At 42.5% G+C, this 23772-nt stretch overlaps 1 protein-coding gene across 4 annotated transcripts in view; it reads right to left on the reverse strand.

Moving 5' to 3' along the window:
• Window positions 1–411: 411 nt before the first annotated feature.
• The window catches only part of AFF3 (ALF transcription elongation factor 3), a 549655-nt gene continuing 526294 nt past the window's right edge, over window positions 412–23772 (reverse strand). For all 4 annotated transcript variants that reach the window (XM_070429869.1, XM_070429867.1, XM_070429868.1 and 1 more), the window contains 6 exons: window positions 21186–21322; window positions 10687–10758; window positions 8461–8554; window positions 6392–6441; window positions 5912–6135; window positions 412–2994 (listed from right to left, as the gene is read on the reverse strand). In XM_070429869.1, the coding sequence (XP_070285970.1) occupies window positions 2873–2994; window positions 5912–6135; window positions 6392–6441; window positions 8461–8554; window positions 10687–10758; window positions 21186–21322 (699 nt within the window). In that variant the 3' untranslated portion in view covers window positions 412–2872. The remainder of the gene's footprint in view (window positions 2995–5911; window positions 6136–6391; window positions 6442–8460; window positions 8555–10686; window positions 10759–21185; window positions 21323–23772) is intronic.

Genomic DNA, 23772 nt, shown 5'->3' on the forward strand with positions numbered 1-23772 from the left:
AGTGCAGGGAGTCTCATTGCATTGCGTTCTATGCGTTCAATCTAGTACACAATTTGTCAGCTCTTCAGATTATTTTTCCAGTACATTCCTCATTAGATCGTGGGTCCGAGTTTCCATTTGTAATTGGAAAGTTTCCAGAAATAACTGTTTTAACCAAACCTCTCTTTCCAGCACAACTCTGCACATAAGTCTGAGCTGTGTAGAGCAGTCACAAATCCCACATGTTGATCAGGAATGCATTTGATTACATTGTGTTAAAGGGTGGCAGCCGTTCAGGTCACGGAAGGATAGGTCAGTTGACTTGTGCTGAACGGCTAAGGAAATACGTCTCCAAACAGAAAGACATAATAATGGACAGTACATGTTGAAACAGGAGAGTCACTAGAAGGACAGACATGAAGCTGTGAATAGTGGTTGCTTGGGGGTGGGGGGAGATTGGGGTGGGACTTACTACTTCTACTTTCTACGTTTCCGTGTTGTCTGAATTTTTACATTGAAGCATGTATTGCTCTTATAATCAGAAAATGCAAGAAATATATTTCTACTTTGAACAAAACTAAATAAAAGGAACAGTTATGAATGACTTTCACACGCAACAAGAAGAAGTTGGCTCCTTACCATAATCATCTCTTCCAAGCTAACACACACTGCCCCATCGTGCTCCACGATGAAAGGAAAGGCCACCCCCACGATGACAGGTTTTGTTGGGAAACATGGTCTTCAAAACACTGGTAAAACGCCAGAGATCACCTGTGTGTGTAGATGGGGCTTCACGGGTAGCACACCACGTCGATACCGCACAGGCCTGCAGCTTTAAGATGGACGAGGCCAGCAGAGCACCTGGGGACGCACCTGAGGGTCACCCCTTATGTGAGAGTTTGAACATTTCAGCGGAATTCAGCAAGAGCAAGCAGAACTAAGCCTCAGTCCTCCAAACAAACAAACAAAAACACCCCACACACCAGTTCACAATTTCTTAAGTTAGACTGAAATTCCCAACACGAATGGGATCATGAACTCCACCCACAAGGACTAGCGAGAGGGTGTGACAAACCCCTCGGCTGGATAAAAGTAAAACAAACTCTGTGAGCAGTGCAGATGCTCGAAGGCCCAAGCCAAATGCCAATTTCATAAGCCCTTCGCTTGCTCTTTCTAAGTTAATTTCGGGTCACCATGCGCACAGATCAATCATTTGTACAGTTTTGAAAGAGTGCTGAGAGCTAGGGAATTACAGCAGTCTTACTTCCACTATCCATCAGGCTGACAATGTCAACATCGAAACTGGACCAACTGACTGTTGGTGAGAGCACACGAATATCTGTTATAAATGCTGGGCGCCACCGGCCCCTGGAGAAAGGGGGAGAGGGGGCTCCGTAAACCGCACCGCCGTCTTTCTCAGACCAGCCTGGTGCAATATGGTCAAGTGAGAGGCCTCAGGGACATTGTTTTTGTTTTTAAAATATGGCAAAGTACATCCTTTTTTTTCCAGAAGGTTTTCTTTTTAAGCAATAATTTTATATCCAAATATATTTAATAAGAAGACTAAATCTAGGACATGACAGGGGACTATAACATAAACAAGTTTCAGACAAAAACTGTAAACAGGTGTCAAAAAATTAAAATGTAAACTTAATAAAAAAAGAAAAGAGTTAAGGGCGAGACGTAAACATACCAGACACAGAGGACATGAGCGTGACGTTCTGGGGTCGCTACCCCAAACAGCACCGCGACCGAGGCAGGAAGACGCACCCTGCGCGGTGAGCAGCCAGCTAACCAGAGCCCCACACGTGCCCCCGTTCAAATGCATTAACGTGGCCCATTCTGCACGAGGTGTGAGAGCATCAGACACCGTCAGGAGCACGAGGCTTTCAGCCCCATAAGCAACACACACAGGCTCCCAGTGAAGGGGCAATCGGGGTAGCGTCCTGATTTGGCCAAGACGTTTGTAAGAAAGCTATCGTGGAAAGAAAAGGCTTAAAAAATCGCCACATTTAAAAGACTGACAAGTGCCGCAAGGCTCCCCGGCCACGTGCCACAGAGGCAGGAAGAAGGAACACCTGTGCAGGGCGGGCTTGCCGCAGGTGCAGGAGGTTCCAGTTCCTGACTGGGCTCCCAAACGCAGCCGTGGCTGCCTGAGCGCTGGCTGGCTTGCTTCCAAAAGCACCGAGTTCTCACCGAACATCTGCGCCGCGTTCAGACCACGTGAGGGCAGGGCAGTGGATCCATTTGCTCACCACGCATTTAGCTGATGATAAAGTTGGATGGAGGGGGCGAGTAGTAAATGAAAGGCAGGGCATTTGGTAACATGCAACCTAGTAAACATCCAGCAAAACGTGACTGACTTTCATTATTCAATTACCCATGAACATGTACAACCAGAGGGTAAGTGGGGATCGTCTATCAACACTGAAAGTCATCAACAACGTAAGGACTAGGTCGTCTTCACTGGCAGTCAGGCTGTTGGTGTGCTGCGTGTGCTGCACCTGTGAACTCACAGCGAGATTTTGGTTGAATGTTCTAAAAAGTCATGGTTTAGCTTTGAAGTAGAAAGTGTGTGTGTGTGTGTGTGTGTATGTGTGTAAGTGTATTTCCTCTAATCAGAAACCTCTGATCACTTTGTCTAGCCTGGGATTATGGAAACTAGACAAAGAAAATAGGTCTTAAGAGCTGTGCATCTTACACACACAGGCTGCTGCTTCTACACCCACACATACAGGCACACATGCCCTGGGAAAAGACCATTGTTCGAGGCTGAGAAAATATTCACTGGATTTTGATAAATGCTGTGGCTGGGAACGTCAGTAGCACAGTGTCCAGAAACATTGAGCCGTCCGCGGAGGTGGGAGCACAGTGTGGCCGCAGGGCGCGGTCCCTACGGCAGGTGGGCGCTGTTCCGCAGCCAGTGCAGGCCCTGCTGGGAGTACTGGACCAGGTGCTCCATGCTGCTGTGCAGGGTGACCGGCCCCATGAGCAGATCCAGGTCGTTGAAGAACTCTAGGGGACAGACAGAGGGGTTAGAGTGCCACACGCGCTACGGGTGCTACCCTGGGACCCAAGTGACTTAGGAAGAAACTCCGCTCGTGGCCCCAGATAGGCAGGCTTTCTCTGTCCATCAAGCGGCTTCAGCATCCCACCGAACAGAATGAAACACACAGGTACAGAACTCAGACTTTTATCCACATAGTCACTCCGTGGGCAATTTTTAATTCAAATGAATAACGTTTACTTAGCCCAGGGGTGGGGAACCTCGTTTCTGCCAAGGGCCATTTGGATACTGATACCATCATTCTCTGGCCACACAAAGTCATCAACTTAAAAATCAGCCTGCTGCGTTTAATAAACTCACCCCCAATGCCTTGGCAGGGCCAGACCAAATGATTTTGCCAGCCTTATAGGGCCCGCGGGCCGGATGTCCCCCCACCCCTCCTTGACTTAGCCAAACAGCAAAAAACCTGACTTCCTCAGGACATTCTCCTGGAGCAGCAATACTTCCCACTCTGGATGTGGGCTGTGTGTCTGTCGCCCTCCCCGTCGCCCCAGCTGTGGCGTGTGCTGCACTGACACGAGTCCCATGGAGGAGGCTCCAGGCTCCAGGCAGCAAATCAGAGGCAGTTCTGAAACAGCTCCTAGTCCTTGGACTTTCTCTGGGCTGGTCCTTCCATTAAACATGTACTATGTGCCAAGGCCCTGTGCTAGGTGCAGCAGGGTAGACAGGGAGTGTGCCAAGAGATCACAGCTGAGTGGCCGGGAGAGACAAGTACATTCACAGGGCTGCTATGCCATCGTCGTAACTGGATCACGGAGCAACACTCCTTCAAAAGAAGGGCCTGGGAGATGTTTTCAGAGGTGCCCATATGCATACATGCTGAACGAGGGCCTGCTGGGAGGCCAGGGAGGGCGAGGGAGACGCCGGGTCCAGGTGGCTGGGAAGGTAGCCACGCAGGGACCAGAGCGGAACCGGGAGGGGAGCTGGTCAGAAAAACAATACTGACTTCCCGTTAGACATGTGCCCTGGGCCCTCACGGAGGAGCCGTCGAGTAGGCCGCTGCCAGTGCAAGAGCTGGCCTGCTCAGGGTGTCCCAAACTGGCCACACACATTTTTATACATTTGTCCTTCTGTTTTGTCTACTTGGGACACCCTTCCCACTCCATCTTGGCTACTCAACTACTATTTGCTTTTCAAAATCCTGTTCCATGCCGGCTTCCCAGTGGATTTTCAGGGTCAGCACCTCTAGGCTGCACGTCACATGCTACCTGGCTTTCTCATCAGTTTCATGAGCTCAGGCCCCACCTCCTATCGATGCTGTAACTTCCTCGTCACATTGTGGACATCCTGATCTTGTCCTCAGAGGCTGTACGCTGTCATGGCACCAAATGTGCATTCAATGACTGGAAAGTGACCTTGGATTTGTACTTTCACCGGAGTAGTAAGTTGGTATAATCATTTGGGAGAAAAATTAACCATATATATATTTATACCAAGATATCTATATATATAAAAGCCAAGTGACTGGAACGACCGGTCACTATGAAGCATACTGTGGCAGCCCACCAGCCCGATCAGGGCCCTCATCTGCCTCCCATCCTCCCTGGGCCCCTCCCTCCTGTCGGCCCAGCCCTGATCAGCCCCCATCAGGGCGGGTGGCCTGATTCCACCCCTGCACGAATTCGTGCACCGGGCCTCTAGTATAACAATATAGATCTTAAAAGAATGTATACCTGTTGACCCCATAATTCTACTTCTGTAACTCCTTCCTATGAAAATAATAAAAAAATATGGGAAAGGACTTATGCAAAACTATTTATCATAACCTTATTTGTAATAGTGGAAAAAATTGGAAATAACCTAAATGTCCAACAACAGGGGGATGGCCTAAGAAATCATACTTTATGATTGTATAACCACTGTTCTGACAATACTATAGAACCAACATAAAGGGTGTTTTTGAACTAGTTAGTAACATGAGAAAATTCCTGATATACTATTAAACAACAACAAAACAAAACAGGACATAACACTGTAGATATACTATGACCTTATTTTGGTAAAAATCACACATATTTGGAGGAGACTAGAAGAGACTTCAGTAGAATGTTAACAGTAATTATTTCTTGGTGGTATGATTACTGATGATATAAAAATCTTTTTTTCCTCTACAACAGTTTTCTGTACTTTATAAATTTAGCCACAATAAACATGCACTCTGTTTATAATCAGTAAAAAAAAAATTAAAAAAGAAATGGAACTTATTGCTTCATGTAAACACTTTTTTTTCAGTTGTAAGCAGCTATCACTTAAAAAGCCAGTAACATTCACACTCATTAATTCATTCATTCAATGTTTCAGACCTCAACCGTGTTCTGGGCTCGGTGCAGGTCTTAGGAATACAAAGTCGGATGAAACAGAGTCTATCTTCAAGGAGCTCACTATCAGCAGGGAAAAGAACATGTGTGCGCACATCTATATCTGTATCTACAGATCTGTATCTTTGCACATTACTTGTGTCTTTATCATCTCTACTAGAGGCCCGGTGCATGAATTTGTGCACAGATGGGGTCCGGCTGGCCTGTCCTAATCAGGGCTGACCCTGATCAGGGGCAGGGCCAGCCGGGGGGAGGGGCTGCAGGTGGTTGGCTGGCTGCCCCCCTTCCCCCCCCCGTCAAACTCCAGGTCGAGGGGACAATTTGCATATTAGCCTTTTATTATATAGGATGTGGAATCTTCCACAGTGAAGATAAAGGTGGGTTAAGGCCCGAGTGAGGGGAGAGGTCAGGAAGTTTCATGCAGTAGGTGACAGCTTCTAGGATTTCTTCTTCGGTAAATGATGACAACTTGTGTGGAGACGCCCAAGGTCAGGTTGTCTCCCTGAGCTGTGGTCGGGCCACGCACACACACCCCAAAGGCACACACCTCGGTTTTCCTTGGCCAGGTTGTCTGCCATCTCCCAGTAGTCGTAGCTGTGGAGAATGCTGTTGGTGATGCTGACGTGATTGGCTGCCATCTGGTGGATGCGCTGTGGGATGCTGACGATGGTTGAAGGGGACAGGGCGCTGGTATTGGAGAGGCTCCCCTGAGATCCCACGGAGCTGGTGGGGGAGGGGCTGGGGGACATGGGGGATGGGGTTCCAGTGCTCCTGGAAGGGAAGAGCAAGAAAAGCAAGGTGGAGAGGCTGGTTCCCGGTGAGGCGGGCCAGCACCAGGGCACCGTAAGGGAAGTAGCACACTGCCCAACACCAGGCAGTGCCTCGTTTATCGCCTTTACTTTGGAAAAATGAACTTACTCACATATGTAATAACTTAATAAAGAAATTAAAAAAATAAAATGCTGAATGAGAAAAAAAATAAAATGCTGAATGAGAAAAAAAGAAAAAAAGGAAAAAATGAACTTACTTTCCACCGGCCCCCCATGGAGATGGGGCTTGGGCAGCTTTAGATGAATTCTGCAGGAAAATAGAAACATGGACAGTGAGCCATCTGCGTAGGCTTACAGAGCTGACAATAACATGCTCTCGGGTGATGGCTGAGGTCAGTAATGGCTGACATTGCAGAGAAAATGCAGATTCCCAGAAGTGAATCTGGGAAGTCGCAAATCCTAGGCTACTGGCTCCCTCTCTGCAACCCAGTGGGGACAGCTGCCTGGCCTGCTGGGGTCCACAATCGGCTAAAGCCAAGAGCTTATCCTGTAGCCTGGGATTTCATGCACCAAATGCAATGTATCAAATTAAATCATAATCCAGAGGGTCTGCTGAATCCTGAGCCAGTTTAATTTTTTCACCTGAAACTAGCTTAATTTTTCTGAAAAAGAAAAAAGACCAGACCTCCCGTCCCCCATGAGAACACCTCATATTGAAATGTAGGGCATATCTGCAGGAACCGTTGGCATACATTTAATGCCTGGAAATATGAGACATCAACTTGTATTATTTTAACTTATGAGACTTAAAAGTATTTCTCTTGAAGAAAGTTCCTCTTGAATATTTCTAAAAGGACAGATTTAAATATATTTCCTTGACAGGTAGGGTGTTCAAAAATTCTGATTTCCTGAATATCCTGACTGGGGAGGATATGTTTCCCAAGCCAGTTGTCTGCATTGGGCATTTACAAGAAGTTCTGCCTTTGGTGAGGGAAGTTCCTAAATGTACAGACAGACCCTCTCTGAGAGCCAACGATGACTTCTGGGACCTCCGTCTATGGCCGGTTAGAGGGAAGAGGTCCCTATGCGCTGGTGTGAGTTTCCCTCAGTCCTTGGCTTGTTAGAGGGAAGAAGTCTCTATACGCTGGTGTGAGCTTCCCCCTATCCCTGGCCTGTTAGAGGGAAGAGGTCTCTATATGCTGGTGTGAGCTTCCCTCCGTCCCTGGCCTGTTAGAGGGTTAAGAAGTCTCTACAATACTGATGTGAGTTTTCCTTCCCGAGACAAGAAAACAGCCTTGGCCTGGTTCCCTAGACACAAAGCACTGCTTTTGGTTAAAAAGAACTTTACGAAGTGGTGACTGAGTTTTAGACTCTAGTGGGGGTGCTAAAAACTTCTTGTGTTCCTTCAAGTTCTGTGGTAACTGCTGTGGCCTACAGAGTTCAGATTCCTTCTCAGTGAAGCATTTTTCTTGACTGTAATAACTCTCGTTAGTATTAGTTCTTAGATTCTAACATTTTTAAAATGACTTATCTTGACCTTAGGTGCCCAAAATAAAGGGAAAGGCTTAATGTTAGCCAAGACTGTTCCCTTCTTGGCTTAGCACCTGGTTACTCTTCAGGCACGACCAGGAAGGGGGTGGCACGCTGCATACAGCCCGCGGACCCCAACTCAGCCTGGTCACCAGAGATAATCTCTAAGTGGGGCTGGGGATAAAGGGTCTAAAATGACGGTGGTGCATGGGTTGGTGGAGGTAGAGGTAGTGTAATTTCTTGTTCCTATAGACAGACAGTAAAGAGGCCCCAAATCTCAAATTAATTATTACTTCAAGTCTACATCACAAAAGTGTTTTTTGTTTTATTTTCCCAGTGAAAATGATTTCATTTGCTGAGATAGATAAAAGCTCTATCTTTGTGTTTACATATTGCTAGTGCCTCTGAGTTCCAACAAGCCATTTCTTACCATTTTAAATAACACCGTCATCAATAATTAAAGTAGCTACTGGAATTAGCTAAGATGTTCTAAGTAGTTACTTCCAAAAGGAAGAAGCTCGAGGTGCACATGAGGAATCTATGTGAAATACCAAGATGCATTTCCTACGACACGGAAGTGGGAACTCAATCTCCTTTCCCTGGAGGCCATCGGAACGCCCGGGCTCCAGGCAGGGACCCTGAAGGCCATGCTCAGCCCTGCGCACTACGGACATGTCACAAATGGGTCAGAAGGCTCCTGAATTCTCCTCAAAGCAATGGATCCTGTCCTCAAAACGTCCCTGGTAGGGAGACAACTAAATACGGGGAACCATGTCCTCCGATAGCCAGACAGTACCTTGAAATAGTCGATAAGTGCTTTTGAATACTTGACAGCGTGATCTCTTTTGAGTCGAAACATCCGCCAGTACAGGAGAGCCAGGCATCGGTAACTGCAGGGAAGAAGAGAGATGAGCCCTGCGGGCACGAGTGTGTCCTGTGCAAACAAAACTTTTCAAAAATCTTTTTTTTTGTTTTTTTGTTAATCTGCACCCGAGGATATTTTTCCATTGATTTTTAGGGAGAGTGGAAGAGAGAGGGAAAGACAGAGAAACATCGATATGAGAGAAACACATCGATTGGTCGCCTCCTGCATGAGCCCTGACCAGGGCCCGGGCAGGGGAGGAGCCTGGAACCTTGTGTTCCAGTCAAGGACACAAACGCAAGGTATGTGTCCTTGACTGGAATCAAACCCAGGACACTTTGGTCTGCAGGCCGATGTTCTATCCACTGAGCCAAACCGGTGAGGGCTCAAAAAATCTTCTTGTTCCAAGCACTCAATATTTTTAGCCTGATTACATATACAATATACATACATACATGTCTGTAAGTGTCTGATCTTCCTTTTGTTCAGAAGGTATACTTCACAATTTCAAGGGGCTACTCCATAAATACATTTGCCATCAGATCAGCGGTTCTCAACCTGTGGGTCGCGACCCCTTTGGGGGTCGAACGACCCTTTCACAGGGGTAGCCTAAGACCACCCTGCATATCAGATATTTACATTACGATTCATAACAGTAGCAAAATTACAGTTATGAAGTAGAAACGAAAATAATTTTATGGTTGGGGGGTCACAACATGAGGAACTGTTTTAAAGGGCCAGAAGGTTGAGAGCAACTGCATCAGATCATTTAATAATAGCTTTATTGTTTTGTTGGGGTACGGGGCTGGCCATTTCTTCTGCCACCACTAGAGGACAGTGTCTCTCCACGGAGGAGTGAGGAAGCTGCAGCTCACAGCTTTCACTGCTTAAGGGGAGTTTTGGGGCAGAGTGACCTCACTCTGATTTCCCTCTGACACCCTGGACTTCCCGCACCAGCGGTGTTGCTGAAAGAATAACCATCCACCTGCTTTTATTCCTTTACCTTTAAACTATTTTACTCAATTGCAATTAGTTCAAATAAAGGAACAGATACGTGTTTTTATAAATAGTAAAAACTCTATGCTGAGAATAGTTAACATTTTATTTTATATATTTTATTATTTACATATTAGTAACCTTCTATAATGCCAATTATTAATCATCATTAATTTATTAACCCTAATATGAAATTTAAAGTTTGAAAAGAGTGCAGAAAGCATTTCCCGAGATATACCCTCTTTTGCTTGGTGCTTTCCACTCATAATTATTGGCTAAGTCAGGTGTGGTGTTGACCTGGGAGATTACCAACATACCCAATACAATATAACGGTCTCTTCTTAGCAGATCAAACTCCAGATGATGTGATGATGCTAAACTATGTGAGGCCCTCTTTTTTCGTGTATGTTGCTGTTATTTATTTATTTATTTATTTGTTTGTTTATTTATTTATTTTTGAGGCTCAATTGTCACTGCAGATCAGGGAACTAAACCTTTGGGGGCAAACCTTTTGGATCCCTGTCACAGAAGGAACAAATAGAGAGGTGTCTTGTGATTTGTGGGCATGGGAGGAGGTGTACTGAGAAGATGTCACAGGGAAATTACTATTATAATCACATATTCATTATTAGTGTAATCGTTATAGAAATAAAAACCTATTAATGTTGGTTAACATTTTACAAGGAAAGCTTTTATTATCAAAGTGTAATGAGCCGCTCCTCAGTTTAATGTGTTGAGGACTTGAATGCGTCATCTTCATTCACTCAGACTAATCCCATGTGTAAAGAGATAGATGAATTATTTTGACTGCAACTAAAATGTTCAACACAAGAGAAATTACATTTGGCACAATTCACATTCAAATCATTAAAACACAAACCTACCTGGTTTTAAAACACACACACACACACACACACACACACACACACACACGAAAAGCTATCCTTGCCTAATGGACCTGTTGATTTTCAATACCTGAGTAGGCACCTCCTGGCTGGCATAGCAGCAAGCAAAGCAATGGGTGGGCTCTCCCTGGCCACCAGTGGACTTGCATTTGGTTTTGCATGTCAGAGGCACTAGAAAAACATTATGCTCCAGCACCTGGTTTACCAATGACCACACACAGGCTGGGCAGGCTGTTTTAAGCCGGTATGATGCACTCACCATAACGCAGCCAGCTGTTTATCCTCTGGTGTGGCATTGGGGCCTGAGTGGGTCTTTAGTCTCATAGCATATCTAGAGGAAAAGAAAACAAAACCGAAGAAATTTAAAAAAGTTTTTATTAAATTTATTGGGGAGACATTGTTTAATAAAATTATATAAGTTTCAGGTATACAATTCTCTAATACATCATCTGTATATTGTACTGTGTGTTCAACAACCCAAGTCAAGTCTCCTATCACCATTGAACCCCACCTTTCTCTATGTAATCACCATACTGTTTTCTGTGTCTATGGGTTTCTTTTTTGCTTAATCCACCTTTTTCACCCAGCCCTGCAACCCCACTCCCTCTGACAGCTGTCAGTCTGTTCTCTATGAATCTGTTTCTATTTAGTTTATTTACTTTGTTCATTAGATTACACATATAAGTGAGATCATATGGTATTTGTCTTTCTCTGACTCACTTATTTCACTTAGTGTAATACTCTCCAGGCCCATTCATGTTGTCACAAAAGGTAAGATTTCCTTCCTTTTTTTATGGCCAAGTAGTGTCCCCTTGTGTAAATATACCATAGCTTTTTTTTTTTATCCACTCATCCACTGACGGGCACTTGGGCTGCTTCCAAATCTTGACTATTGTAAATAGCAATGCATTGAATATAGGGGCACATATTCTTTCGAATTAGTGTTTCAGGTTTCTTCGAATATATTCCCAGAAGTGGAATTTCTGGGTCACAAGGCAGTTCCAGTTGTAATTATTTTGGCGAAAACTCCATACTGCTTTCCATAGTGGCTGCACCAATCTGCATTCCCACCAACAGTGAAGAAGGGTTCCCTTTTCTCCACATCTTCCACAATACTTGTTTGTTGATTTATTGGTGATAGCCTTTCTGACAGAAGGTGACATCTCATTGTGGTTTTAATTTGCATCTCTCTGATGATTAGTGACGTTGAGCATCTTTTCATATGTCTATTGGCCATCTGTATGTCCTTTTTGGAGAAGTGTCTATTCCGATCCTTTGGCCGTTGTTTAATTGGACTGGTTGTTGTATTAGTGTTGAGTTGTCCGAGTTCTTTATAAATTTTGGAAATTAGTTCCTTTTCAGATGGATCATTGATGAATATGTTCTCCCATTCAGTAGGCTGTCTTTTCATTTTGTTGAGGGTTCCTTTTGCTGCACTAAAACTTCTTAGTTTGAAGTAGTCCCATTTGTTTACTTAATCTTTTGTTTCCCTTGCGTGAGGAGATATGTCAGAAAAAATATTGCTATGAGAAACGTCCAACATTTTACTGCCTGTATTTTCTTCTAGGACTTTTATGGTTCCAAGTCTTACATTTAAGTCTTTACTCCATTTTGCACTTATTCTTATGTTATGGTGTAAGAAGGTGGCCTAGTTTCATTTTTTTTGCATCTATCTTTTTCTTTTTTTTTAATATATTTTATTGATTTTTTACAGAGAGGAAGGGAGAGAGTTAGAGAGTTAGAAACATCGATGAGAGAGAGAAACATCGATCAGCTGCCTCCTGCACACCTCCTACTGGGGATGTGCCCGCAACCCAGGTACATGCCCTTGACCGGAATCGAACCTGGGACCTTTCAGTCCGCAGGCTGACGCTCTATCCACTGAGCCAAACCAGTTTCGGCTTTTTTGCATGTATCTATTCAATTTTCCCAACACCATTTATTGAATAGACTATCTTTACCCCATTGTATGTTCTTTCTTCTTTTGTCAAATATTAATTGACCATAAAAATGTGGGTTTACTTCTGGGATCTACTCTTTTCCTATGATCTATATGTCTGTTCTTATGCCAGTACCATGCTAATTTGATTACTATGGCCCTATACTATAGTTTGATATCAGATAGCATGCTTTCTCAAACTTTGTTCTTCTTTCTCAAGATTGCTATTCAGGTCTTTTGTGATTCCATATAAATTATTGGAATATTTGTTCTAGTTCTATGAAATATACCATTGGTATCTTGATAAAAATTGCACTGACTCTGTAGATTGCATTAGGTAGTATGGACATTTTAATGATGTTAATTTTTCCTATCTATGAACATGGTGTACATTTCAGCTTATTTCTATCTTCTTATAATTTTCTGAGCACAGGTCTTTTACATCCTTGGTTAAATTTATTCCTAGGTATTTTTTTTGATGCAATTGTAAATGGGATTGTTTCCCTCTCTGTTAATTATTGGTGTATAAAAATGCAACAGATTTCCAGGCATTTATTTTGTATCCTGCTACTTTACTGAATTCATTTACCAGTTCTAGTAGTTTTTTTGGTGTTATCTTTAGAGTTCTCTATACTAGTACACAGTATCATGTCATTTGCAAATAATGACAATTTTACATTTTCTTTTCCAATTTGGATGCCTTTTAATTCTTCTTATAGTCTGACTGCTGTGGCTAGGATTTCCAGTACTATGTTGAATAACAGAGGTGAAAGCAGACATCCCTGTCTTGTTCCAGATCTTAAGGGAAATGCTTTTAGTTTCAGTCCATTGAGTATGATGTTGGCTATAGATTTATTATATATTGCCTTTATTATGTTGAGTTATATTCACTCTATTCCCTCTTTAATGAGAGTTTTTATCATAAATCGTTGCTGGATGTTGTTCAATGCTTTTTCTGTATCTATTCATATGATTATGTGATTTTTATCCTTCATTTTGTTTATGTGGTGTATCAGGTTTATTGGTTTGTGCATATTGTACCAACCTTGCATCCCCAGAAGAAATACATTTGATCATGATGTATGATCTTCTTAATGTATTGCTGGGTCTGGTTTGCTAATATTTTGTTCAGGATTTTAGCATCTATGTTCATCACAAATATTAGCTTATAATTTTCTTTCTTTATAGTTTCCTTATATAGGATACCCGTGTTCCTCTTTCTCCTTCTCCTTTTTTTTGAAATTAGGAAAATGCTGGACTCAGAAAATGAGCTTGGGAGTCTTTCCTCCTCTTGAAATATTTGGGGTAGTTTGAGGATAGGTGCTAACTCTTCTTTGAATGTTTAGTAAAATTCAACTGTGAAGCCATTCTGTTCAGGACTTTTGTTTGTTGGGAGCTTTTTGATTACTGTTTCCATTTCATTAGTAGTAATTGGTCTATTCAGTTTTTTTATTTTTCCTGATTCAGTTTTGGAAGACTGTATGTTGCTAGAAATTTATCCATTTCATTTAGATTGTTAAATTTGTTGTCACATACCTGTTTGTAATATTTTCTTACAATCCTTTGTATTCCTGTGGTGTCAGTTGTTACTTATCCTGTTTCATTTCTGATTTTATTTATTTGGGTCCTCTCTCTTTTTTCTTGATGAGTCTATAAATTTTGTTTATCTTTTCAAAGAACCAGCTCTTGGTTTCATGGATCTTTGTATATTTTTTTAGTCTCTATACCATTTATTTCCACTCTGATCTTTATTATTTCCTTCCTCCCGCTTACTCTGAGCTTTTCTTGTTGTTCACACGATAATTCTTTTAGTTGTGGGGTTAATTTATTTGAACTTTTCTTATTTCTTGAGGTAGGCCTATAATGCTATAAATTTCCCTCTTAGGACTGCTTTCACTGTGTCACATAGGTTTGGGTTGTTGTGCTCTCATTGTCATTTGTTTCAAGGTATCTTTTGATTTCTCCCTTGATCTCATTGCTAACCCATTCATTGTTTACTAATATGCTATTTAGCCTCCATATCTTTGTGTGTTTTTCAGCTTTTTTCTTGTGATTGATTTCTAGTTTCATACCATTATAGTCAGAGAAGATGTTTGCTATGATTTCAATATTCTTAAATTTATTGACACCTGTTTTGTGTCCTAAGATGTCGTCTATACTAGAAAATGTTCCATATGCACTTGAAAAGAACGTATATTCTGCTGCGTTGGGGTGAAATGCTCTGAAGGTACCAATTAAATCCATCTGGTCTAGTGTGTCATTTAAGGCCACTGTTTCCTTTTAGATTTTCTGTCTGGAAAACATTGATGTTAATGGGATGTTAAAATCCTGTACTATGACTGTATTACTGTCCTTCTCTTGCTTTATGTTCATCAAGATTTGCTTTATATAATTAGGTGCTCCTATGTTGGGTGTTTAAAAGGGTTATATCCTGTTGTTGGATAATGATCCCTTTACCAGTATGTAGTGTTTTTCTTTGTCTCTTAATATAACTTTTGTTTTTAAGTCTATTTTGTCAGCTATAAGTATTGCTACCCCAGATTTTTTTCACTTTCATTTGCACAAAATATCTTTTTCCATTCCTTTACTTTTAAAGGGGTCTCTTGGAGATGGGTCTCTTGTACATAGCATATATATGGGTCTTGTTTTCTTATCCGTTAAGCTACCCCGTATCTTCTGATTGGAGCATTTAAGTCATTTACATTTAAAGTGATTATTGATACGTATGTATTTCTTGCCATTTTCTTCTTTACTAGAGGCCCGGTGCACGAATTTGTGCACCAGTGAGATCCCTCGGCCTGGCCTGCAGGATTGGGCTGAAATTGGCTGACATCTCCAGAGGGGTCCTGGATTGCAAGAGGGTGCAGGCCAGGCAGAGGGACCCCACAGAGGTTGGCCAGCCAGGGAGTGACTGTGGGAGGGCTCCAGGGCAAGTCTGGCCTATCTTGTCCAGTCCCAATTGGTTAGACCCCAGCAGCAAGCTAATCTATTGGTCAGAGTGTCTGCCCCCCGGTGGTCAGTGCATGTCATAGCGAGTGGTTGAGTGGCCTTATCAAATCATTAGCATATTATGCTTTGATTGGTTGAACGGCTGACCAGTCAACCAGACACTTAGCATATTGGGCTTTTATTATATAGGATACCCATGTTCCTCTTTCTCCTTCTTTTTTTGACCCTTTAACATTCCTTGTAATACTGGTTTGGTGGTGATGATGCTTTTAGCTTTTCTTGTCTGGGAAGCTCTTCATTTCTCCTTCAATTATAAATGACAGCCTTGCTGGGTAAAGTTGCCTTGGTTGTAGGTCCTTGTTTTTCATTACTTTGAATATTTCATGCCAATCCCCTCTGGCCTGAAATGCTGTTGAAAAATCAGCTTTCAGTCTTTTGGGAGCTCCCTTAAGGGTAACTATCTTTCTCTTGTTGTTTTTAAGATTCTCTCTTTGTGTTTAACCAAAGCCATTTTATTTTATTTATTATTATTTTTTAAATCCTCACTCAAGGATATATTTTTATTAATTTTAGAGAAAGAGGAAGTGTAGAAAGAAAGAGGAACATTGATTAGTTGCCTCCAGCACACACCCTGATTGGGGATCAAACCCGCAACCTAGGTATGTGCCTTGACCAGGAATCAAACTGGTAACCTTTAGGTACATTGGATGATGTTCCAACTAACTGAGCCACCCAGCTAGGACTAACCTTTGCCATTTTGATTATGATGTATTCTGGTATGGGCCTCTTTGGATTTGTCTTGTTTGGGATTCTTTGTGCTTCCTGGACTAGTCTGTCTTTTGCCTTCACCTAGTTAGGGAAGTTTTCAGTCATTATTTCTTCAACTAGGTTCTCAATTCTTTGCTCTGGTACCCCTATGATGCAGGTGTTGTTATACTTCATGTTGTCCCAAAGGTCTCTTAAACTATCTACATTTTAAAAATTTCTCTTTTCTTTTTGCTGCGCTGATTGGATGCTTTTTGCTACCTTTTGTCTTCTAAATCACTGATTAGATCCTCTGCTTCATCCAACCTACTATTTATTCCTTCTAGTGTATTCTTCATTTCAGATATTGTATTCATTTCTGACTGGATCTTTTTTTTATGATTTCTATGTCCCTTTTCACCTTGTACTTCTTACTAAGTTCCTTGAGCATCCCTATAATCATTTTTAAAAACTCTGTATCTTATAAATTACTTACCTCCATTTCATTTATCTCTTTTTTTCCCTTAGAGATTTCTCCTGTTCTTTCATTTAGGGCCCTTTTCTCCCCACTTTGGCTGCCTATTTGTATTTTTTTCTATGTATTAGGTATATCTCTTATGTCTCCCAATCTTGGTATGCTGGCGTTATGTAGTAGGTGTCCTGGGGGATCCAGTGGCACAGTCTCCTTAATCAACTGAGCTGGGTGTTCCAGGAATGTCCTTTGTGTGGGTTATGTGAGCCCTCCTGTTGTAAGTAAGTCATGAGTTTGCTATTGGCCCATTTTGTGTGGGTTTGACTCTCAGGCTGTTTGACTGTGAGGCTCAGTGTACTAGCTGCTGTGCAGGTGCTGACCACACTAAGTAGAATTTGCTTCAGCAGAGTCTGGTGCCCGCAGAGATCTCACTTAGGCTATGCCACTTGTAAAGCTATCTGGATCCTGCTCTGATGTTGTCTGAAGCTGGCCATTGGGTGTGTTGGTTCTGGGGCCTCTTGGGAGGGACTGATGCAGGTCACTATCAGACACTGCCTATGACTGCTCCTGGGAAACTTGTTTGGAGCTACATGGGGATCCACAGTTTCTGGATGCCTCTGCTGTACCTGGGTATGTGTGCAAAGGATCAAGCTGTACACCAAGGCTGACTTGCATCAGCACTGAGTCCAGTGTTCAGTCAGCAAAAGGCTCAAGGCACCCTGATATCCACCTTTGCCTGCCTCCACCTGCTGGCAGCCTGTCAGGCTCAGTCACTGAAAGAGCCTCTGATGGTACTTGAGTTCAATAGGTAGCTTCTCAGTGAGTCACCAGGTATGAATGGTGTTCACTAGATGGATAACACGGTCAATCATAGAGCCAGTGCTGGGTCTGAGGCCACTCAGCCAAAGTCCTAGGGTATACCAAGTCTAGCTGCCACCCGCTGGGTAACTACAGACCTTTGTGGTGAAGCAGGGTCTTAGAAAATTTTCAGGGTGAGGCCAGGAGGGTTTATCAGGCCCAAACTGACCACGGTTTGGCCGTGTGAAGGGAGGGCTCTGCACTGGTCAGGCATAAGAAAGAAAAATGGACCCTGTCCTAGAGCCACACAACTCAGTATGTCCCAGATCCTGCCAGGAGCTGAGCAGGGGAGGGCTTCTGAGAGATGGGAAGGTGGGACTAGTGGATCTCCCATGTGGGGGAGTGCTGGTCAGGCTTGGGGGAAGGAGGGAGGAGTGGCCCCACTCCAGGGCCACACAACTCAGTCACCGACACCCTGAGTCTGCCTGGATATCTATACTCTTGTCAAGGCATTTGAGTCCTCAGCAGGGTGTGAGCTCCACCGGATGGGAGACAGGGATTCCGGAGGGTGGGGCTATTGCATTTACCCAGGTTCATGTCATAAGGAGTGGGGGGAGTGCTCTGCCAAAAGAAAGATGGCGACTAGAGTGTGGGAGAGGGACTCAGCACAGGGATCATGACAGCTGTCCCTTTAGCTCTCTCCCCAGAGCCACAAAGCCCAGTCTCTCCTCACACTACTCAAGTCCACTCTGCCGGAGCCCAGGGTGAGTTGCTGTGAACAGGATTTTGTGTGCTGGCCCTTTAAGAGGGCACCTGTGTCTCTAGCAGACTTCTGTCTCTCCCTGGTGGACAGAATCCCTGATTTTTATAGCCCGATGTTATGAGGGTGCCCGTTCCCAGCTCTGATGCTCTGGTCTGGGGAGCCTGGTGTGGGGTTGAGACCCCACGCTCCTCAGAGGGAACCTCTGCAGCTGAGATATCCCTCTGGGATCTCAGATGCCACCCATGGGAATGGGCCAGCCCTTTTCGTCTCCACTCTTCCTGCCAGTCTCGATGTGGCTGCTGTAACTCCTTGGTTAGAAGACTCCTCTTCAGCTTGTCTCCAGTTGGTTATTCAGGATGATTGTTCTATAATTTAGATGTAACTCCAGTTTGGTCCTGGGAGGGGTAAGTGCAGATTCCACTTATCCGTTGCCATCTTGGGTCCCATCCAAAAAATTTTTTAAAAAATATCTTTCTTATTAACAATAGAACATCTTCTATGATGGAAGTCCTCTCTGCCTAATACTTAGATTTTCATAGTGCTTGCAGATAATTCTTTCTGTAAAGCTACCCGATGCTGCCTTGTTTTCCTGTAGCATTATATTACTGTGATGCCTAGGACAAAATGATTTTTATAACCATCTAGCTACTTTCTGCTCTTTGATGATACAAATTCAAATGCTACAGATGGTTAAGAGTGACGCCAGTTCAAGCATTCCACATATATGGTGACACATCCATTTTTACAAATTTTGATTTACAGCTGAGTGGCTGACAAGATGGAGGCAAAGTTCAATTCTTCTGGGCCAATCTCCAGAAAAAAATGTTCATTCCTATGCTCAGATAAATGCCTGGACTTACCTCCTTTTCATTGTGATATTTACTTTGACAGTAGTGTAAGTGTCCTGGGTGTGTAATTAGTGGCTTTTATAAACTGAAATGCTCTGGCTCCCCAGACCAGAGCATCAGAGCTGGGAACGGGCACCCTCATAACATTGGGTTATAAAAATCAGGGATTCTGTCCACCAGGGAGAGACAGAAGTCTGCTATTTATTTCTTGGGACTCTGGCCATCTCTCCAAAAACATACCAAGTTACTTGCAGACTCTGAGAGAGCTGAAATAGTATGTGGAATGGTCAGGGAGTCCTGGGTCCAAATCCCAGCAGACAATTATTAGTTGTGAGAGTGTAGATAAACTAATATCTTTAAGCCTCCATGTAAAACTAATACTGCTAATGACATAGGACTGTTGTAAGAATTAACTGAGATAGTATTTGGAAAGCTCTTGACATAATGAACTAGCTTGTTGTAAACTGCTCAAGAAACGATACTATTATTATATCATCTCTACAACATGCAGATTTGTAGTGTTTTCATGTGTATCTCTTTGCATAGTTTTAACAGTGGCTGCTGTGGATTTTACAATATACACATAAGACATCACAATTTACTGATATCAACATTCTCCACTTTCGGCGAAGTGTGGGAGCCTTACTTCTATTTATGTCCCTTTACTTTCTCCAGTTTTAAATAACATTGCCTGGAGTATCAGATAGTGGTATACTTTTTGTTTCAATCAACACGTATGATTTATAAAACTCATGAGATAATTTATTGCACATATCTTCTTCAGCTGTTCTTTGTTCTTTCACGATGCTCCAAGATTCCTTTTTATTTGCCATTTTCTTTCTGTTTGAGGGACTTCCTCTAGCTAATCTGCAATGTTGGGTTTTTCTTAGTCAGATAATATATTTATTTCCTCTTCATTCCTGGAAAATAGTTCCATTGAATCTAGAATTCACTGTTTGATAGGTTTTTTCCCTTTTAGCACTTAAAAAATGTTGTGCCACTCTTTTTTGGCTTCCACGGTTTCAGATGCGAAGTCAGCTGTCATTTGAATTGGTATTCCCCTACAGTAACATGTCATTTCTCTCTGGTTGCCTTCAAGATTTCTTTTTCTTTGCTTTTAGTTTTCAGAAATGTAGTTATGATGTGTCTGCATATGCATTTCTTGGGGTTTATCCTATTTGGGTTTTTCTCAGCTTCTTGAACCTGTATGTTTATATCTTTTGTCAAAATTGGCAAGCTTCAGCCATTACTTCTTCAAATACTCTTCAGTCTTGCTGTCTTCCTTTCCTTCTGGGACTCCAATGATACATATGTGGATCTTCTGTCATTGTGTTTGAGGCTCTATGCATGCTTTCTAGTCTATTTTCTCTCTGTTACTTAGATTGCGTAAATGCTATTTTCTGTTAATTGACTCTATCCTCTGTCATCGCCACTGAACTACTGAGCCCATTCAGTGAGATTTTTATTTCTGTTAGTTTTGGGAAGAATTATTTTATATAATGGGTATTAGACATTATCCAAAGTTCATTATCAACTGAACTCGCTAAAAACATAAATCATATGACAAAGGTTCTCAGTAGGATTAACGGCTGAAATGCCCTTATTGGTTCATTAATGAGATGATAAGGATGTGCCTTTCCAGGTCTCCATCATGAAAAAGAAATGTCTCCCACGCACCCCTTCAGGTGCCCCCATCAGAAACTCTGTTCTGCTCACATGCCATGCCTTAACCCAGGGTGGGGAATGATGCGCACATCTAAGTCTTAACACTAGGACAACGCCAGGACCTCTGAGATATTAAATCATAGGATACATTTCCTTCCCTAAAATCCCCTAAATCTGCTTTCCTTTCATTAAATACTTCTGAATCATTATTGATGGAGTTAGAATTGAGATTACACCAACATGAATCAGATTTTAAAAAAAGCAGCATAGAAGTGAAGTGAGTTAAAAATTTGCTACTTCCTAGCTGGGTGAAGTGGGCATTCATATCTCACCCAGACTCAGCTTCCTTCCTACAGCAGTAAGGGGTTATAGGAGCTGCCCTGCCTCATCATAATGAGGGCAAAGGAAGCAGGGGATGCTGAAAGTGTCATGCAAAATCTTACATCCTTACTTTCGGAGATGAACAAAGGTTCTTAGTAGCTGGTACTACAGGTTGACATCTTTTCTCTGTATTCAGAGTACTTACACACATTCCTCACTCCCCAAACCCACCCGCCCAGCGAGAAAACACAGCACTTACCTGATGAGTTCCACTGTTTCTGAATACATTGTGTATGGAGATTTGGATTCCATTGGGCCCTGTTCCATTGCATTTCCACACTCAATGAATGACAGGGCTGCTTCGGCGTAGTTCAAAGCCTTTCCAAACTTTTCCACCTGTTCAACAGAGTTAACACAGTGTTTTCCCTGAGTACAGATTTTAAACATTATTGTCACACAGTCTATACACGTCATTTGAGAAATCCAACTTTTGAGTTCTAAAATCCTGTGAATGGAACTGAGAGAAAAAAGATGGGGCACTTCCTCCTCTAGTTATCTTCATAAATTGCCACTATTTTAGGGTAAATGAGTGAATGGTTACAGACAGAATTGCACCAAATCTATGTAACAACTGCCAATTAGAACTGCTCAGAACTTCATGGTTGCTCCTCTTTCAACCCCCAGGGGCGTGGCAGCTTCATTCCTTGTTCCTCCATGCTCTGCTAAATACACAGCGAAGCTGGTAGGTATGATTCCATATAAGAATTTCCATACTCTTTTTTGCATACTTCAACTTTGATGATTTACAGCATAAACCTGTACTTTTGTATTTTACATTATCTGACATTTCCTCTTCCATGCCTTCCTCCTATTGTGTGTGTGTGTGTGTGTGTGTGTGTGTGTGTAGTTATGTCTTTCATAGTCAGGACCCCAGTCAGAGATGAGGGTGAGGAGAGGAGATAAAACTCAAGGCAATATTTCAGCTTAACTAAAAGGGGATACAGAGTTGATATTTAATAAAGAACATTTTTTGGATTATATGATGTTGTCTAAATTGATGTTAATCTTTCCCCACAATAGCAAGAATGAGCTTTATATTCTTAGGTTCTATTAAATATAAATTTACACATCAAGTTCCTGGTTCCATACTTTGCTACTCTCTGTAGATAATTACATATTTTAAGTTTGAATTGAATAATCTCTCCAGTATTCATTCGTGAATCAAAACAGAATTACACAAATACTCTAATTACTAATATAAGTCTTGCCTCTAAAAAAAATTCTCATTGATAATGATGCCTTAGAAAACAGAAATGTAGAGCAAAATACTCCCTCATTAGCAAATCAAATTTTTAAACAGCTTATAACCCTAATAGGCTATCCAGTAATATTTCTTGGCAATGCTTTCAGGTTAAAGAAGCCATTTCATTCAGTAAGGATTTCCTGAAGCACCCAATTCTGTCCTATGAGTACTAGATACACACAAGTTCCTCCCAAGAACATATAATACAATTAGAGAGAAAAAATGTGCACCCACAGGACAGTTCACAGTGCAAGGCAGCCTGCGAGTGACTTGAAATGCAGAGCAAGGAGTTCAATGCACATGAGATGGTAGGAAGGGAGCAGGTGGTGGGGCTTCAGAGGTGGGAGGCCTTGGGGAGGAGACCTGAAAATGACAGTGGGAAGGAAAGGATTTGGGGAGCATGCTGAAAGTGAGTGTGGCGAGGGTGAGAGTGTGTAAGTACGTGCGAGCTGTGAGCGTGTGAGTGTGAGGTTCTACAAGTGCACAGGCCTGCTGGCTGGCATGAGCAAGGTCTGCTTAGAGGCCGGTAGGAACACAGGCCTGCTGGCTGAAGCTGTGTCAGGTTGGACAAGGTGACACTGAGTGAAGAATCCTAGTAACCCTGGTGATTCAGACAGAACTTTTCATTCTGCTTTAAAGTTCGCTGCTCTTCTCCAACAGTGACCTTGCCTCAGCTCCTCAGGTGACCATAACCCTTCATCAGCCTGTGGGAGTGTGAGGGCAAGAACTGCACCTTCTCTACTCTCTGACACGCTGGTTATGTCCCTTGCACTGATGAACCTGGGCAGTGATCCTCAGACAAGTAAATATTGATGGGCAACATCGGTAGCATTGGGAGCAGAGTGCTGTTATGGTTTGGGCATCTTCAACACCGGAACAATACGATAAAGGTCATTTGAAATGTCTTCTCCATCTCCAGCTCCCGAGCCTCAGTTATACACGCTGGTGGGGAATGGAGCTGGCATTCCCTGAGGAAAGAGTCCCTTTGGACGAGGCCTCAAGATGCAATAACCATACAATGGCTTTTAGAAAAAACACACACATACGTTTTTTTAAAAAAAATCTAATGTCTAAACAGCTTCAAGCTTTCCAAAACAGGAGATTATCCAAGTAAGAAACATTATTTTTTTTATAAACATCAAGTCATGGTGACTCTAGAGCAGTGGTTCTCAACCTTCCTAACGCCGTGACCCTTTAATACAGTTCCTCATATTGTGGTGACCCCCAACCATAAAATTATTTTCGCTGCTACTTCATAACTGTAATTTTGCTACTTATGAATCATAATGTAAATATCTGATATGCTATGTTTTCCGATGGTTGCGACCCACAGGTTGAGAACTGTTGCTCTAGGTCAGTGATGGTGAGTGAACCTATGACACGCCTGTCAGAGATGACACGTGAAATCATTTTTTTGGTTGATTTTTCTTTGTTAAATGGCATTTAAAAATATCAAAAATATAAATCTTTGTTTTATTATGGTTGCAAAGATAAAAAAATTTCTATATGTGACAGGGCACCAGAGTTAAATTAGGGTTTTTCA

The sequence above is a fragment of the Myotis yumanensis genome, unplaced genomic scaffold (assembly GCF_028538775.1).
Source record: "Myotis yumanensis isolate MYYU_CA2020_CCGP unplaced genomic scaffold, mMyoYum1.0.hap1 SCAF_11, whole genome shotgun sequence".
In the NCBI taxonomy this organism is placed as follows: domain Eukaryota; kingdom Metazoa; phylum Chordata; class Mammalia; order Chiroptera; family Vespertilionidae; genus Myotis; species Myotis yumanensis.